Here is an 18,368-nt window from a genome sequence, read left to right as displayed (position 1 = left end):
TTTTACATATATGCACGTTAAAAATATTAAATTTTATGAATTCATTGCTTTAGTGTTACACCCGCTACTCGAGTGATATATGTTGTTTGAAATCTTCTATCAACCTCCAAAATAGTGCATATTTTTAAGATTCTGACACAAACACAACAATAATTTAAGAGAGTTCGATCAATATAGCCGATGGAAGGGGAGTGGTGGATAGGGAAATATGGGATATGACTAAAGGTAGGTGGGAGGAAGAGGCATTGAATATTGTCAACAACCCAACAAAATAAAGGAGGTTGGTATATTTACTCTAAAGCTAGGAAACGATGAAAAAGCTCACTGAAGCAAATTCTGTAGCCTTTTTCCATATGCATTTATTATACTTAATAATATTAGAAAAAATGGCATTTCAAGAATCAATACTATGACACCTAGCTAATACTTTTTTTTTTGAATTTCAAACTTCTAGCTAGCCCACTTTGGGATGTTGTTTACTTAACTATTTGAATTTTTCTTGCTATTGTTGGGTCTAACGATGATAAAAGCAATAACGTAACTGACTATATATTCTAGAGAGAAAACAATTACAAAATAAAAAAAAATAGAACTCTTAGCTAGCCCACTTTGGGGTGTTGTTTACTTAATTATTTGAATTTTTCTTGCTATTGTTGGGTCTAACGATGATAAAAGTAATAACGTAACTGACTATATATTCTAGAGAAAAACAATTACGAATGAAAAAAAATAGAACTCTAGCTAGCCCACTTTGGGGTGTTGTTTACTTAACTATTTGAATTTTTCTTGCTATTGTTGGGTCTAACGATGATAAAAGTAATAACGTAACTGACTATATATTCTAGAGAAAAACAATTACGAATGAAAAAAAATAGAACTCTAGCTAGCCCACTTTGGGGTGTTGTTTACTTAACTATTTGAATTTTTCTTGCTATTGTTGGGTCTAACGATGATTAGAGCAATAACGTAACTGACTATATATTCTAGAGAGAAAACAATTACAGAATGGAAAAAAAATAGAACTCTAGCTAGCCCACTTTGGGATGTTGTTTACTTAACTATTTGAATTTTTCTTGCTATTGTTGGGTCTGACGATGATAAAAGCAATAACGTAACTGACTATATATTCTAGAGAAAAACAATTACAGAATGTAAAAAAAATAGAACTCTAGCTAGCCCACTTTGGGATGTTGTTTACTTAACTATTTGAATTTTTCTTGCTATTGTTGGGTCTGACGATGATAAAAGCAATAACGTAACTGACTATATATTCTAGAGAAAAACAATTACAGAATGTAAAAAAAATAGAACTCTAGCTAGCCCACTTTGGGGTGTTGTTTACTTAACTATTTGAATTTTTCTTGCTATTGTTGGGTCTAACGATGATAAAGGCAATAACGTAACTGACTATATATTCTAGAGAGAAAACAATCACAGAATGAAAAAAAAAAATAGAACTCTAGCTAGCCCACTTTGGGGTGTTGTTTACTTAACTATTTGATTTTTTCTTGCTATTGTTGGGTCTAATGATGATAAAAGCAATAACGTAACTGACTATATATTCTAGAGAAAAAACAATTACAGAATGAAAAAAAATAGAACTACATTTACTTATATATTGTTGGTACATATTCTAAATCTAAAACAAAATATAGGTTATAGCTAGTATAATCTTAAGAGTCATAATTAGTGGCAAATTTTTTCATAAGTTCTGACCTTTAATGTAGCTTTTATCGAGTGTTTTTTTAAAAAAAAAAAAGAAAAGAAAAAGAAACTGTTATCATTGTCTATAAATGAAATATTAAAGAGATTTTACCGTTAATTTGGAAGAATTTAATAAATGAGGGTTTTCACGTGAAAACCCTGAACAGCATTTTGCCTCTCCTTTCAGAGAAGAAAAGTATTGAATGCTCTAATGACAAATCCATGACCACTTTGTACGTCCCTTTCTCTGCATATGCATGATGTGCTGTGGAGATGCAAGTTGATGCTTATATGTAAATTTGCTTTATTATAAAAGCTCGTAAATCACATAAAGTAAGCTTCGTTTGATAAAATTTGACGAAAAAACATGTTGAGAGTTTCGAATCTGTTACCCCACATTTGGGGATCACCTGTTCAACCAATTACTCAGCCACCCTTATGGGTGCTTAGCCCTCTTTTGTAGATTTAATTTTTTGGTATCTGAAATTCACTAATTTTAATAATTAAGATTCAAGTTGAGTAGACCATACTGAGGAGCGTAAAACTCTTTCTATCGGAAGATATTTCATTCTCAAACTTGAAACCAAAATGTTTATTTAATGATGGTCGATTTAGCTATTCTACCAAGCCGCTCGATATATGGTGATGTTGTTAATTATAAGTGCTAATTCACAGGGACGGAGTTAGATTTCGACTATGCAATTGGCCAATTCAATAGCTTAGTGTAATCATATATTTGTCTCAAAAAATGCAATTAACATGTATAAATAATTAATTTAGAAGAATTGAAATTTCGAATTCATAGGCTTCAAATTATTAACTTGTCTCAGTTAACATTGTTATTTTTAATTAATTGTTTTAAGTCTTTTAACTATACAATAGAAGGTTTTGAAAAATTAGCTTACAAGTAAAAAAATTTCATACCTTCAAAAGCATTAATTTGTTTGTTTACCCTTTTGAGGGATTAAAATTAGGGTTGATTTGGACTAGTCAACTGGAGTAGATTGATTTGAAGTTTTGAATATTTATTTTAGGGAAAATTAAGTGAACTAATTAGCTAATATAGCTATAGTTTGAATTAATTATGGCTCGCGGCAAACATCTAGTTGTAATTGCAGTTTGAGTTTTGTATAAGTCGCGCAATTATATAGTTGAGTTTTCTATAATTCGCGCGATTTATACAAACGGTGTGCGCGAATTGAATTGTATAGCGAAATATATAAACACTACAAATTGTATAGCGAATTATACAAACATTGTGTATGAATTATATAGCAAAATATACGAAATTTATACAAATTTGCAAATTGTATAGCGAATTATACAAACGTTTTGTATGGATTGTATAGTGAAATATACGAAATTTATACAAATTTGTGAATTATATAAACGTATACAAATGCAGCGGGAATTATACAAACGTTGCTATAACTATAGCTACGAATTGTAATTAGCAAACTATAGTTATGTAACATGATTAATGTATGTTTGAATGACTATATGTGAAAATTTCCCTTTATTTTAAGCCCTAAATGAATATAGGGAAACTTACATAAATATACTATATTAAAAAAATATTTACTATTTATAGCAATAGTATTTTTTTCGCTAGACACTTATTATACAGTTTTAATACATATTAGCGAGAATAACTTATAAAACTCATATAATACAAGTTTTATTCATGAATAATATTTTTATCGCACATTTTAATACACTTATAATACATTGTGTCAATTTCTTACCAAACAAGTATAATATATTTTAAAACACTTATAATACATTTATATTGCATGCATAATTCACTTGTAATACATGACAGATATATTATAATATTGTTATGTATTGCTATAGATGAAAATAAAAAAAAAATTGCTAAAATTAATAATTATTTATTAAAAAAATGCTCTCCGTAATAATTTTTTCATGAATATATGACCCACTAGTTTGTTGTTCGACTAGGTAGGCACATATTTATGGATCAAATTAAATCGACACCTATAATCTAATTAATATGATTTTTGAATTAGTCGATTAAAAAGAGTATTATTTTGTTAATACCATATCTATTTTCTAAAAAATAAAATTACTCTTACAGCTTGTTTGAATGGTGATTTTTCGTGGTGTGGTATGGTATGATTAGGGGTGTACATGAACCGGGTTGGTTCGGATTTTTTACAAACCAAACCAAACCATTTGTGTCGGGTTATTAAATCTATAAACCAAACCAAACCAATAAAAGTCGAGTTTTTCGATATCAATTTTTCTCGAGTTTTTTTGGGTTTCTCGGATTTCTCGAGTTTTTTGGTTTTTTTTCGGATTTTTTTGGGTTTCTCATAGTATCTAATAAAAAGCACAGAGCAGTGCTTCTTAAAAGGAGTTCTAGTACAAAATATCAACATATAAGATGGAGGCACAACACTGTTTGAAGTTTTAACTTTATAATATAACTTTATAAGATAAGTTTTTTTTGTATATTATTTAGATGGGCTACTCAAATCCAAATCTAAATGTAAGAAAGAAAACAAAATTTATGAAAAAAATTTAAAAAATATTTATAAATTATATTTTAATAAATATTTTTATGTATAACATAATTTAATGTAGTATATCTATAATCGGGTCGGTTTGGGTTCGGTTTGACTTTTTTTAGTTAAAACCAAACCAACCCTATAATGGTCGGGTTTTTTTTCAAACACCAAACCAAGTCAAACCAAACCACTAGTCGGGTTTTTTTTCCGGTTTGGTTCGGTTTATCGGTTTGGTGCGGTTTATCGGTTTGTCCTGTACAGCCCTAGGTATGATTATTAAGAGAATCACATTTGTTTTGATTGTTTCTTTAATTACGTGTTATAGTATGGTTTGGTCCTCACTTTTTGAAACCACCAATTTGGTGGTATCCCATTCTTTACTTCTTTTTTTTTCAATAATACCTTACTTTATTTTAAAAAAATTTAATTTATCATTTATTCTTTATTAAACGTTACGCTCATATATCTACTGTTTTCACTGTCGTATTATTCATTCTCCTCCGCAATAATTTTTGAAGCTTCTAGGGATTTCAAATTGAAATTCTCTCTTCAATTATTATTAATATTTATAATAATTAAGGAAATTTTTATAAATTTATCAGTTACAATACAGTACCATACAGTCAAACCAAATAACAAAATCATCATTAAATAATGGGTGTTTTACTTAAATGCCATAGTGAAAAAGCTCAATTACAATTTATCCCGACTTTTTTGGTAATTACTCGAATTCCCTCTTTTTTCAGATTTCTAATGCATACGAATGACGCTGATACATCGCGATTTGATACATAAGTCCTTTTCATGATATATCGCTAGTTGATACAAATCAAACATTGTAATATCAATAAAACTTATGAATCAGCTTATAACACCTAATATATCATGAACACAACAAAAATAGTAGTAAAACTTATGTTTTACTGATACATTTTGTGTTTGGTTTGTATCAACTAGCGATGTATCATGAAAAAGACTTATGTATCAACATCATTCCTATGTATCAGAAGAGGGATTTTTGAAATTTTTACAAATGGTAGGGAATAATTAAAAATATAGAAATATAAGGTGTGTAATTTGGTAATTTTTTCTTAAATAATAGCAAATCATACCGTCTATCCAAACATAGTTTTGTACTGTACTGTACAGTACCATACATTATGAAACTATAAGAAACCATCATCCAAATAGAATGTTATTAGCTCAGTTAATTGACTATTTCAATTTTTCTATATTATAATCCTCTCTTCATTTTCCGTGTTCCTATTTTTTTTTAGAAGAAAGAAAGAAAAAGAATTGGATTAATTTAGAGATTATTTACATATTCTTTACTTGGACTTTGTACGTGGGAATTGTAAATCAAATAGGTTAGGTACCCCTATTTTAGATGAGCAAAACAATATCCTCACTCAAAAGCCAATGAATCTCAAAACGTAGTCGTTTTAACCAATCAAGGCAGTAGGACGACGTCGTATTATTGATCCGAGAAATTCTCACCGAACAGAGTAGGAAGCGAAACAAATACTTGTAAATGGAGTTTCCTTGTGAATCCAAACTTTGTTCAATTGATTAGAAAAAACCTAAGCAGTTTCCTCTTCCCACGAAAATACCCTTCTTATCTTTCCCTTTAAATAGGCAGAAATTGATCACAAACCCTTTTCAATTATTCGATTTTCTTCTCTTTTGGTACGATTTAAAGATACCCTCTTGCGTGAATTGAACTTTTTGCTGATTTCTATAGTCCATTATAGTGTATTTTTGTGTGTGTATGAAAGGGTTTCTTTGATTCTGATGTTGTTTATCTGTCTGAAATTTTGCAGATAGAGATCAAAGTTTCAGTCTTGTCATGGCCAAAAGTTCGTTCAAGCTTGAACACCCTTTGGGTATTTTTTTTGTTTCTTTGTAATTCAGTTTTGTTGTATTGTTTTAATTTTACTACAAGAAGTTTGATTGTGTGTATGTGTCCTTGTTTATGTGTCTTTCTTGAAGTTTCTTATTAGATGATCATAGTTCAAGTATTTGTTGTTTTGACCATTCTGGAAAAAAAATCCTCCTGGGTGGGTAGAGGTAGGGTCTACGTACACCTACCCTTCCCAGACCCCACTTTGTGGGATTACACTGGCTATGTTGTTGATCATGCTGAAAAACTTGATAGGGATCATTCCTGGGATATGTTGTAGGGTTTCTGGGGATTGATATGCACTTTACCCTCTTGTATCCAAGTTGTTCGATGCTATTAATTCTTCTGGTGATTTTATAGGTTTGTTAATTGATTAAATTCGTTATATGGTGAGGCAACAATGAGACTTGAACTGTTTGAGTGTGCATATACGAGGTTTATCTCCCTTCATTGACATTTATAACATCTAGTGCTCTCCGGAAAAAACTCAGAATTGAAGCCGTTATTATCCTGTTATATTGGTCTATGTTCTGTTTTTATTCTACCTGAGTATGGTGATATCTGGTTTGAGAATTTTGAGCTGGAAAATTACCTTTTGAGTGTTCTCTGTGGCATTGAGTCTCGAAAATTTGTATTCAGCATGCTCTTTTGGAACAAGTTTACTTTACAGTATGCTATTCTCATGTTAGAGTTTGCATGATTGGCTTATTTTTTCTTCTTTAAGTGTGCATATACTTATAAATAAGAAAAATGTGCCATTCTTTTGCTGATATTTGATTTATTGATAAAAATTGTTTATGCACTCTTTTGAATTACTGAAAAGTTTATGCACTCGAGGGTTACTTTTCAGCTTTTCTAGATTTCTCCTAAGTGTATCCCATTTTATGAAAGTATAAAACCAAAAAACTAGTATTTGAGGTGTAAATTCTGATGATTGCAAAATTTGGTTTTGTTTATAGAGAGGAGGCAGTCAGAATCTTCTCGCATCCGAGAGAAGTATCCTGATCGAATTCCGGTATGATCTTTGTTATTCCAAGAAAGTCTTGGCATCAAGTCACACCTAGTACTCTTGTTAGTTTCTCTCTGACACTCATGTTTCTTAATTTAGGTGATTGTTGAGAAGGCAGAGAAGAGTGATGTCCCTGACATCGATAAGAAGAAGTAAGTTGCTACATTCCTTTTTTACCTAGATGTTTTTGACGTTCAGTTTTCAGAATAAGTGTTTTTCTGAGCTTTTATCCTAAGGTAATTAAGTCAACAGAATCCAAGTATATTGATTGTGTTTTGGCATGTGCTGTAGGTAAGTTGCATCCTTGTTTTATATCAAATCCTTGGTTTAGATAGCTGGAATATGCATGTTTTTGGTGCGTCATGTTTGTCCATCTATTAGTTTGAGATTAGGATATTATCATGGGAAGTAGGGGGTGGTTATACTTTATAAATGCAGCAAGCTTCCCAAGGTATGTTGATATTCATCTTTCTTACCACTTTATCAGATTGGGGAGAAGTGTTTTTAATAACAACAACTATGAGGAGAATTGGCCACAAAGGTTGATTGGAGATGCTATGCTTTTATGATAAATTCAAAATTCAATTAAGGTGTTGTCCTTACATGAGGGGTCTTGTAACTAAATAATTGAATGCATGTGCTCGCTTTCTTTCCATGGAGAATGGAATTGTGTGTGGAAAATGGAGTAATTTAGTGAATTGGCGAGTATGTTAAGTGTTCATTATTGGTCAAAATGTTGGTATGTTAGTAGCATCCAATACTGTTGTTGTCGTTTATGGATCTAACACATGAGGAGATAAGTTTGAATTGCTGTAGCTTCTCTAGTAATGCTCAGTTGTCTTAACTTGTGATGCAGATACCTCGTCCCAGCTGATTTGACTGTTGGCCAGTTTGTTTATGTCGTGCGGAAAAGGATCAAGCTCGGTGCTGAGAAGGCCATCTTTGTCTTTGTCAAGAACACATTGCCTCCGACAGGTAAGCAGTGAGATTGTGTAGGTCATTTACTGGTTAGGATTGTTGTTTAATCACATCTTCTTTCATTTCAGCTGCTCTGATGTCTGCAATCTATGAGGAAAATAAGGATGAAGATGGATTTCTCTACATGACATACAGTGGAGAAAATACATTTGGGTTCGTTGAGCTTGGAAATTAATATCTCAATTGTAAATCTGACATTTCCTTGATTTCGTCATGGACAGCTTACTGTAGTCGTTGGTTTGCATTCCACACATAAAATCAAATTTGTCGTCCTCTTTGGAATAACCTTATAATTTACATATGACAACTCTTGATCTCTTATCTTATAGTGCATTTCATCTAATTAAGTTGATCTTTCTATGATTAATTGCTTTTCCTTTAGTGTTTATGAACCCAACAACAGTTACTGCATCATTTGACTCATCAGTATTCTCTAGTACTTGATGTTGATTTGGAAGAATAGCCTATAGTTTAAGCATGGTGTTTGTCAGAAACTAATACCTTTACCTTCTGGCTAAGATCACATCTTACTAGCAATTAACTCTCATTAGCCTGATATTTCTCTTCCTTTCCGTACTTTTAAATCATGTAAAGAACCCCAAACGTTTGCACTGAAGGATATGAAGTGACTAGAGAAGCATGTGGTTTAAGGTTTTGTTCCTAGCAGACACAAAAACATTAGGTGATCCCTGTGAAAGTAGTTGACACCAGACACCGTGGTCCATGGTTATCAAAAAAGAACAACTCCAAATGTAGGATAAATTAGACTATGATTAAGATATATGTCCTAAGTTTCTGTTTTATTTGCATGTCACTCTAGGATCTAAGATATATGCTCTGAGAATGTAATAATTTATACTAGTATAGTTTGACTTGTAATAATTAGTTAAACTTTTTAGTCGGACACCAATTAACCCATATTAGAGAGACTTAATCTGTAATTATTTACCTTATTAGTAGTCTGATTGCATACATATTCTTGACACCATCAGGGCATGGTACTTAAACTCACCCCGAAACAAGACACTACCAGGAGCTAACAACACTAACCAAATGAAATTGGTTAAACCTAAACAAGTCGAGATATAAATGAAGCATAACAATCCATGATCTCTATTTGAAGCCCCCCCAAATAGACATGTTTGATCTGAAATCCTCTTACAGAAGGCAAGATAAAGACTAGATAATCTTTAATCCTTCTCTATTTCATGAAATGGAGGAATTTTTCTTTTGGGATTTGCTCCTAACCCATTTGATGAACATGGAAGGACCATTTTTCACCTTGTGTGCACCCGCCACTGCCACTGCTTTGACTTTGCCAATTCCTGCTGATGATGAAGAAGTAGTGGCTTTCTTCTTATTTTCACTGTCTTTGTTGCTCTTATAATAGCTGTCATCTTCATCCATGGCACCTATCCCTCCTGCACCCCATTGATCTGCCCAACTTGGTCCATCACTAGCCATGAATCCTGTCAACAACACAAGATAAGATTAATTTGTAAAGAATAAAGAGAAAACATAGAAGGGATTGAGGATTTTACTTTGTTAGAGCTTGTAATTAGTAGAATTTCTGAACTAGTAAGAGGAGAGCTAAGGATATTGGATGTCTCTTAAACATTTGTGTTCCTTTTATAGAAGACTTGCTAGCTAACTCACAAGGTTACTTTCTCTTGAAGCAAACATTATTGGGGATTATTAGTTTATTCTTCTATGACGAAAAAGGTTAAAAGGTTCTCTATTATCACCTACCTACCTCTTGAATAGTTGTGTATAAAAGTAGAAATTTTAGTGGATGAAGTGGAAGGATTTAGTTAACCAAAAGTAAGAGTGATGCTTTGGCTTTTCCTTGATATGACAAACACTTGCTACAAAATTGTTGTCCTCTCCCCAACCCCACTACCACTCATGCTTGCTTCCTCATCTAAGTTTTTGATTGAGGTGATATATATTGTGTTAAAACAGAAGTCATATCAGCAGAATTAAATATGTGAAATAGATAGTGTGTAGAATTATCGTGTAGACATATTTACTCTTAGGTATATTCTCTGACTGAATAACCTTTTACATAACTATAATGATTATTATAAGAAGCAGCATAAGAGTGGCTAAGATTTCTTGAATTTAAAATGTTTTTGCAACGATTCCGGATTAAGTAAATGAAAGCCTTTTGTATTGCAAAACTGAAATAATAGTGGAACTACAAATTAACTCTTCCAACCATTTCCTGTCTACTCTTGAATGTGTTGGTTCAACTACCCTATTGATAGAGTCATTGAACTTCAAATTTCATTCAAAGGTGGAATTGTTGCACTTCAGACATTATTGGATACTTCATATATAGGTTACGAATTCTCTCTTCCAAATAACCATCCCATTGTTTAGTTGACTTTTGTTGTTCCATATAAAATTTTACAAGCATGAGAAGTTATAAGAAGTAACTCTGCAACTTATCCAGTCAAGTGAAAAAAGAAAAAGATGCAATACATGCATGACAGGATAGAATCATAAGAATGTTATAATGGAAATTCTCAAACTTAAATTTTCACTTGTTCTGGTTTTGTAAGATAGGTCCCAGTGTACCATAAAGCTAAATCAATAGTTACTAATCTTATCGTATCATTGATTTGAGAGGCAGAGAAAAGAGACCTATAGTAAAACCTTTCTTTGACATAAAATTGATGTCAAAATGATTAAATACATAAAGTCTTGAGGTATGGAGAAAAAATCCAACCCCTATTTATACCTCTTAAATCATAAGTGGTAGTTGCTAATTATTGAAAAATATCAAGTCAAAATATCTTTGCTTTGTCGGGAAAAAAAAGATGTCTTTGCTTTGAGCAACAGCAATTACACGTTAAACCCCACAATAGCCCTTCTAACATGGCCTCGTGTCACATTGCAAAACTCCAAACCCCCACAATATTTGCAGGCCTTCTATTCCCACGCCATAGTACGTACTCTTCTATATGATGATAAGAAACTCAGCTTTTGTCACGCAAGATGATTGACATTTAGACTCAGCAATGATGAACTTTTCTCCAAAGTCAAAGCACTTCATGAAAGAATTTATTATTTCCATTCAATAATTGTGATAAATTCTACGATTAGATTGAGAAACTCAATTGAATGACCACTATGAGAATTGAGAATCCAAGAACAAGAGTTTAGGAGATTCAAAGTTAGATTCTCCTCCATATCTACAAAACTATATTAGAAATTAGCAAGTAATTCAAAAAACAGAGTAGTTGATCGATCACATTCCATGTTAAAAGAATAACTAGTAAGACGTACAGTCACTTGGTTTTCCTAGTAGACTTGGATTTCTTCATTTTTCTATTTTTCACATCAAAACTACTCCAACTATAACCACCAGGTATGGCAAATGGATCTGCTTGTTGTGCTCCATTACTGCTCTGCTGTGGTAGCTTGCTAGTCGAACATGAACGGCTATTGCTCCTCGACAGCCACGACGATGATGACGAAGACGACGTTGAAGGAAGGGAGTAGTAATTGCTGCCTGAACTTTCATTCTCACCACCACCATGAAGAAGATGCCTTGGACTTGAAAATGGAGTGTAGAACTGTTCAACTGGTTGCAACTCGACAAACTTTGTGAATGTGATTACTACCCTCACTGTAGGAACCACTGGTATTGCCAACTGTCATCACCCAAAACAAAATCATTGTCGTTAGCCACATTCATCGAAAAATTACTATCATATATCTAGATAAAATAAATATTACCTGTTGATACCTCTGACTTCTTTGTAATTTTTTTTTTTTTTTATATTTGACGCATATTTTTGAAAAAATCTATTTCAAACAGCATCAATTGTAATTAAAGTGGGTCCCAGGAAGGTTCTTTGCGTTAAACACTAGGAAAAGTGTCACAGGAGCAGAAGCAAAACAGACGCTTGTGCATGAAAAGAAGAAATAAAGAGCGAAAAAACAGAAACACAATATCAAAGCTTTCATCAGAAGAAATGAGAATCTCGTGGGACCTCAGAATTTTAAAACTAAAATACCAATTTTAACCCTTACCTTTACTGGAAATGTCCCCGGAGGGAACTTGGTGGTTAACAGCTCTCTCATTCGTCTAACGGCTTTGACTTTGTTGGCTAATATGTCAAGTAACGGCAGCAACTCCTCCGTCTTCAACGGAAACTGCTCCGTTAACCAAACTGACGGCTTCAGGCTCTTCACATACTCCTTCTCCTTCGTATTTGGCGGCGGTGCAACCGGTATCGCCGCCGCTCTCCGCCGTGGCTCCGGTATAATATCGACACTTTTTCGAGAAACGGTAACGAAATCCCTTTCCTCTCGAGTGAAACTGCTGTGGCGTCTTTGTTTGTTACTTTCTCCGACAGAGGCAGCGGCGGTTGAGACGCTAAACCGTGGATTCTCTGCGACAAGGAAACCGTCTTCGGAGTCCTCTTCTAGTTCTAAGTCTAATGGTAGAATTTGTTCGCTTTCAGCTGCGGAAATTTTCCGCGATCGGAAGCTGAAAACAACATTATTCACATCATAAACCCTGGCTTTCCATTCACCGACGTTCTCCGTTTTATCTTGCCCTCTCCAATTTGTACGACCAACTAGTGTAGATTTCGTCACGTCCATTCCAGGACGATAGACACTTGTTTGATTACAAAAACTCGCAACGTCGGACTCGCTCAAAGGAGAACCAGCGTTCTCAAAAGCATCATACATTTTACGGTCATCGTGGTTCAAAACTAGCAATGAACCAGCCGGAATATCAGAATTCCGGCCCCCGTCACCGAGAAAGAGAAAACTCTGATTAGCTCGCTGAACTTTCAAGCCGTCATAACCGGCTAAAGATGTATCTGCTCGAAGATTACCATCGCATTTCCAGATCTTATACGTATCAGAAGGCGCGATTTTTCCAACGAAGGGAACAATAGAACTCTCGAAATGGAAAGAAATTTCCATGTAGAAGTCACGCATTCTGCGGAGAACAGCAACAAGGCGAGGTAGACGGCGGCGCCACTTGTACCAAGCACCTAAATGATGATGCTGTACTAGAATCGAAACGACGTCGGAGCATCTCCGAAGAATAGCTTCCTGTAGAGCATTCCAACCAGCAGCATTCTGTAGCGAAATGTCTGCACCGGCAACGGCAAGTGTCCGAGCAGCGTACACGTCATTCAAACGGACGGCGAGGTGTAGTGGAGTTTCACGTTTAGGGTTGTCACGGCGGTCAAGTACGGCGGTAATTTTTTCAGCGATTCGTTCCTGAGCAATCGAGTCGGCCTCGGTTTGTATCTGAGTTGGATCGGCGATTCGAGGAAGAGAAGCGACGAGTCTGTTTAGAGTAGAGTGATCTCCTAAAACGACGGCGTAATGTACAGGGCTATGTGTGTAATCTTCTGGTTTTATCGTCGTCGTCGTCGGTGATGTTGCCGCCGGTCTCGACATTTTACATGAAATTGAGAATTGGGAAAGCAGATTTTGTTAGGGGTAACTAAGTAAAGGAAAGAATGGAGTATGATTCTGGAATGGAATGTTATTGAAGAACGAGAAAAGGTAAGGGCAAAGTGGTCCTTTAATTTTCTGAATGGGCTTCATAAGTACATTTCTTTAGAGAAAGGGAGGGGGAGTAAATAGGACGACTCAAATAGTGTGATCCATAAAATTTTCAAAGAAAGAAACGTTTTTTTAACATTTTTTTTATAAATATGCACTTGTTGTCACGGTTTGGATTAAAATCAATCTAAATTAAAAAAAATATTTTTTATTTAATTTAGTTTGATTTGGCTTTATATTTTAAAAAATCGATAATAATTAGTTTGGTTTTAATTTTATTTTTAAAAAATTGAATAAATAACTAAATCGAACCGACAAATTATATACATATTTTTTATAATTATATATATAATATATTATTTTTTATGAATATTTATTTATGTAAAACGTGCAGCACACTAATTTAAAATAGCAAGGTATGATGTGTCTTTTATTTGTACAATCATATTATTAACTTGTGCATTATTTAGTTAGTTAATGTTGTTTAGTATATTTGATTAACTAACAATATAAAGCTAAATATAATTAAAGTTCTGATATAAGAATTATAAGACTAAAGATAGCACAAAAACAAAACAATTTAAATGAATTATTGTCTTTTTTTCGCTTTTGAATGAACCAATATTTTTTATAGTTTTGTGTCTGGTTAATAATCGAATAAAATCAAATCAATCTGAAACCGATAACAATTAAACCGATGAATGTATATTTGATTTGATTTGGTTTTAATAATTTTAAAATTAATTAAATTAATTTAATTTTAATTTTGATCAATAATCAATCCAAATGGACTTGGGATCACTCGTATTAGTAAGTAGAGTAATTTTCTTAAATTAAAAAGGAAGATAATATTCTAGTACTATATGGTAGGGCAATTTAGTCTTTCCACAAAAGTGAAGTACGCCAAGCACTGTTAGGCCAATAGACGCGACTTTTATGGAAACTTTAATCTGAATTACGGGGATATGAATATTTTGGATTCTAAGTACACATCTATTAGATGAGAGCCATGTCCTATTGAATTTTTAAAGGTTAAAATTATATTATATATAAGTTTTGAAAAATACTCTACAATTAAGATAAGAAAAAGATATTCTCCACAAATTTTGATACATATTAATATCATCTTATATTTTATATTCAGATATTAACTTATTCACTTAACTGTAGTTTATGTAATATAATCTTAATATTTAAAAATTAAATAAAACACATGACTCTCATTTAAATGGAAAGAAAAGGAAATGGGAGGAGATGGATCCGAATATTTTATTCTAGTTTTTGTGAAGCTTTTACAGTTTCTCTACGGGTTCTCTTTTGTCCTTCACTCCACTTTCTCCTTATTTTGGTAATTTAAATAGTATCACATAATTGAAAAATTGTACAAATTCCAAGGAGGTCTAAAAGGAGAGATTTGATTTTGCAAGTGGGTGAGCATAAAAGATCATTTCCTCTATTAAAAATTAACTCAAAAATTTACTATGAAGGGAATTTAGATGCGCTTTTAAGCGATCAACTCTTTTGATTATTTTTTTGTCCTAATTTATGTGATATAGTTTGATTTAATACAAAATTTTAAAATGATTTTAAACTTGTGATTAAAATAAATAATAGATATTTGTGTTATTATTAATCATTTTATAATATTTTAAAGTTAAATTATTATTAAATATAGTAATGTGTTATTCTTTTTGGAAATGACTAAAAGAGAATTGAGTTATATAAATTAAAATAGAGGGGGTACTTTTTTGTTTGGCTAGGTGCAATTTCAAGCTAGTCTCCTTTTCTATTTATTATTTTCATGTAAAAATACTTGACCTATTTCCACAAACTGAAAATGTTTTCGTCCAACTGTTTAACGTAACGTAAGCTAATTATTGTTTTGTTATCCCAAACTTGATTTTTCATTTAAAATAATTATTTTGAACATATATTTTTCATTTTCAACAACTCACAATTTCCCCTCTAAATGGAAGTATAAAAGAGCACAACGAGGTTAATTTAAGGTATGTAGTATCATACGGCTTCTCACACTTCAATCAGTAAATTTGCGAGTTCAGTAGAATATAGTGTTTTGAAGTTGAACTACATTCATAGGCGCAACATACAAGTATAAGTTTATATTTCAAAACCAACAACTTGACACATTGAGATTTGCTCAAATTGGTTAAGTTTGTTTTCTTTGGTATGCACCAAATATCTTCGATCTTTATGAATTATGAGGAAGAAAATAAATCAAAAGGATGGTGCACAGTTGAACTTAATAAAGAAGGTTGAAAAGGGAGGAAAGAGATGGATGGTCGGTGTAGGGCATAGTGGGGTTTATTGTGTCTATAACAGAAAGAAGCAGACCAGTCAAGGGATTATAAAGAACGTCCGGTATGAATATGATTTCTCCGCTCTTAATTACATATCTTGAATTTAAATTTTAATTATAAATAAATTCATGATAAAAAATAATTTCTTCTTTAATTTAATAAGTCATACGTGATATAAATTTAAATTAATCAGAAAAATAAATATCAAATATCAGACAATTATAAGTCGGAGGGAAAATTTCAAAGACAAAGGGTGGTGTCTGGGTCAGGCAGGACAAAATCTAAACTGGATTTCCAAATCACAAGACAGTTATATTAATACTTTACCAAATTTCCTTTGATTGAACGCATAAAGCAGTTAACTTTGATTTCTGTGCAAATCCCATGGATTTGTGTGCATTTCCATTTTTACAACTAAGAATTCTTTTTTGACTACATTATATTTTCTTCCTTTTTAAAAGAAAGAATTCGACCATGGTGTCCGTGTTACTTTAATTTTACCGTTAATATGGAATAGAAAGAAGTGAAGTTCACAAAAGAAAAAATAAACAATATGAATATATATAATATACATGACCATATATAATTTTACAAATTATAGCATGCTATTTACACAGTTATCGCACAATGTTCGTCATATTTAGCCATATTGCATGAAACATAACAATGATGGTGTAGATTACTATACATTGTTAATATACATATCTTAAAAAGTTAAAGACATGAAACATAAAATGATAGTGAAAAGTACTATGCATTGTTAATATATGTATCTTAAAAAGTTAGACATGTAACATAACATGATGGTGTAAAGTACTATCTATACATTGTTAACGTACATATCTTAAAAAGTTAGACTAAATAGATATCAATTATAACAACAATATATAAATGAATTAGAGTTGATGTTTTTTAAAATCTTGAATGCACCTCTATTTAAACATGTCTACAGAGTCGGTCTAATCTAGTCCATCAAAGGTTATCCCTTCCTATTCCGATTTCATTAATGGTTCAAGTTAGGGTCGGGAGAGAAAAGGGTGTTCGACCCAGCCCCTATTGGCTAATTAAGGAATTTTAGTGGGTATGACATTCACATGGAATATGAGCAGCCTATTTTGATATTAGACTGCATTTATTTATTTATTGGCATAAAAATTTATATATCAAAAGATGAAAATGTTGTACCAATTTTTTTTTTTTTTTTTTTTTAGTGTTTTTCGCAAAATTAAAAGTCATCCATCTATCAAAATCTCAAAAAGATTCATAAAATAAAAAAACTCATATATATTGGATAAACGAGCCCAAAATTATGGTTGTATAAAAAAACTCCATTTACAGCTAGCTTTTTCTCTACAGCTAGTTTACCTTTTTGTCTTATAATTTAAAATTTTAGATTAGATTAGGCTATTAATAGTGTTTTAAAAAAAAGGTAACTAACCGGGCCGGGATCCGCCCCGTTCCCCAATGGGTAGACACCCAGACTAGTACCTGGGCGGATTTGCCAAGCCTTGTACCTTGTTCGGCCCAGCCTCCTCCAAGGTTTGATCGGTTTGTTATTACTAGGAAAAATTATCTAAATACACAATTTATTTAATTATATTATCTAAAAAAAATTATCATTTGAAAAAATTATAAAAATTCTTACTCTCTCCTACTCCCTGATACATTATTGTACGAGATGTATCGGTTGGATACATCATTTTATGTGATGTATCAAGACGTCAGATACATCACTTTATGCGATGTATTAGTCGGATACATTATTTACGTGATGTATCAGGATGTCGGATACATCACTTTACACAATGTATTGATCGAATACATCACTTTACGTGATGTATCAGGACATATGTAATGTATTCAGAAGTGACCAAAAAAAAGGGATTTCGAATAATTTTAAAAAAAAAATAGGAATATAATGCAATCGAGAAGAATCACTATGAGATTTAAGTAGAATACTCTTGTATTGATTACGAAAGATACCTACACGTACTAGTTAGGCAACAATTATGAAGAAAGAACAATTGTGTTTGTATAAAGTATAAGTTTTCTTTAGTTTCATTTTATTTGACTCCTATATCAAAAATAAATATTTTATTTTATTTGTTTATTTTAGAAAATTAAGAGAGTTTTATTACTTTTTTCATACTATTCTTAGTATTAAGGTGTTGTTTGGCCACAAATATATTTGTGAAAAACTTTTTAAAAAATAATTAGGAACTAGTGTTTGGCCATATAACTTACTATTAGCAAATATTTGGCAAAAATCCAAGTTCTCAAGTTCTAGAATAAATTAGAATTCGGGCCAAATTCTAGTATTTGAGAATTTTAAAATTTTAAAAATTACCAAAAACTTTATATTTTATAAAAATACTCATCATCTATTA

The 18,368-nt window shown here is 32.1% G+C and overlaps 2 protein-coding genes and 1 long non-coding RNA gene across 3 annotated transcripts; 1 reads left to right on the top strand and 2 right to left on the bottom strand.

Moving 5' to 3' along the window:
• The first annotated feature begins 5,650 nt into the window (after positions 1-5,650).
• LOC129873077 (autophagy-related protein 8C-like) lies at positions 5,651-8,489 on the top strand. Its single transcript, XM_055948079.1, has 6 exons — positions 5,651-5,921; positions 6,056-6,118; positions 7,095-7,150; positions 7,244-7,296; positions 8,001-8,119; positions 8,191-8,489. Exons 2-6 carry the CDS (start codon positions 6,082-6,084, stop codon positions 8,295-8,297), a joined length of 372 nt encoding a protein of 123 aa, XP_055804054.1. The 5' UTR covers positions 5,651-5,921; positions 6,056-6,081; the 3' UTR covers positions 8,298-8,489.
• Positions 8,490-9,042: 553 nt separating this feature from the next.
• On the bottom strand, positions 9,043-9,805 carry LOC129873078 (uncharacterized). Its single transcript, XR_008762646.1, has 2 exons — positions 9,664-9,805; positions 9,043-9,591 (listed from the first exon to the last, which is right to left on the bottom strand). It is a non-coding gene; the product is annotated as an uncharacterized LOC129873078 (long non-coding RNA).
• A 1,409-nt stretch (positions 9,806-11,214) lies between these two features.
• LOC129873076 (uncharacterized) lies at positions 11,215-13,750 on the bottom strand. Its single transcript, XM_055948078.1, has 2 exons — positions 12,164-13,750; positions 11,215-11,781 (listed from the first exon to the last, which is right to left on the bottom strand). Exons 1-2 carry the CDS (start codon positions 13,553-13,555, stop codon positions 11,416-11,418), a joined length of 1,758 nt encoding a protein of 585 aa, XP_055804053.1. The 5' UTR covers positions 13,556-13,750; the 3' UTR covers positions 11,215-11,415.
• Positions 13,751-18,368: the final 4,618 nt, after the last annotated feature.

This window comes from Solanum dulcamara, chromosome 11 (assembly GCF_947179165.1).
Source record: "Solanum dulcamara chromosome 11, daSolDulc1.2, whole genome shotgun sequence".
Taxonomy (NCBI): Eukaryota; Viridiplantae; Streptophyta; class Magnoliopsida; order Solanales; family Solanaceae; genus Solanum; species Solanum dulcamara.
The sequence above is the reverse complement of the archived record's forward strand: the minus strand, read 5'-3'. Positions and strand labels throughout refer to the sequence as shown.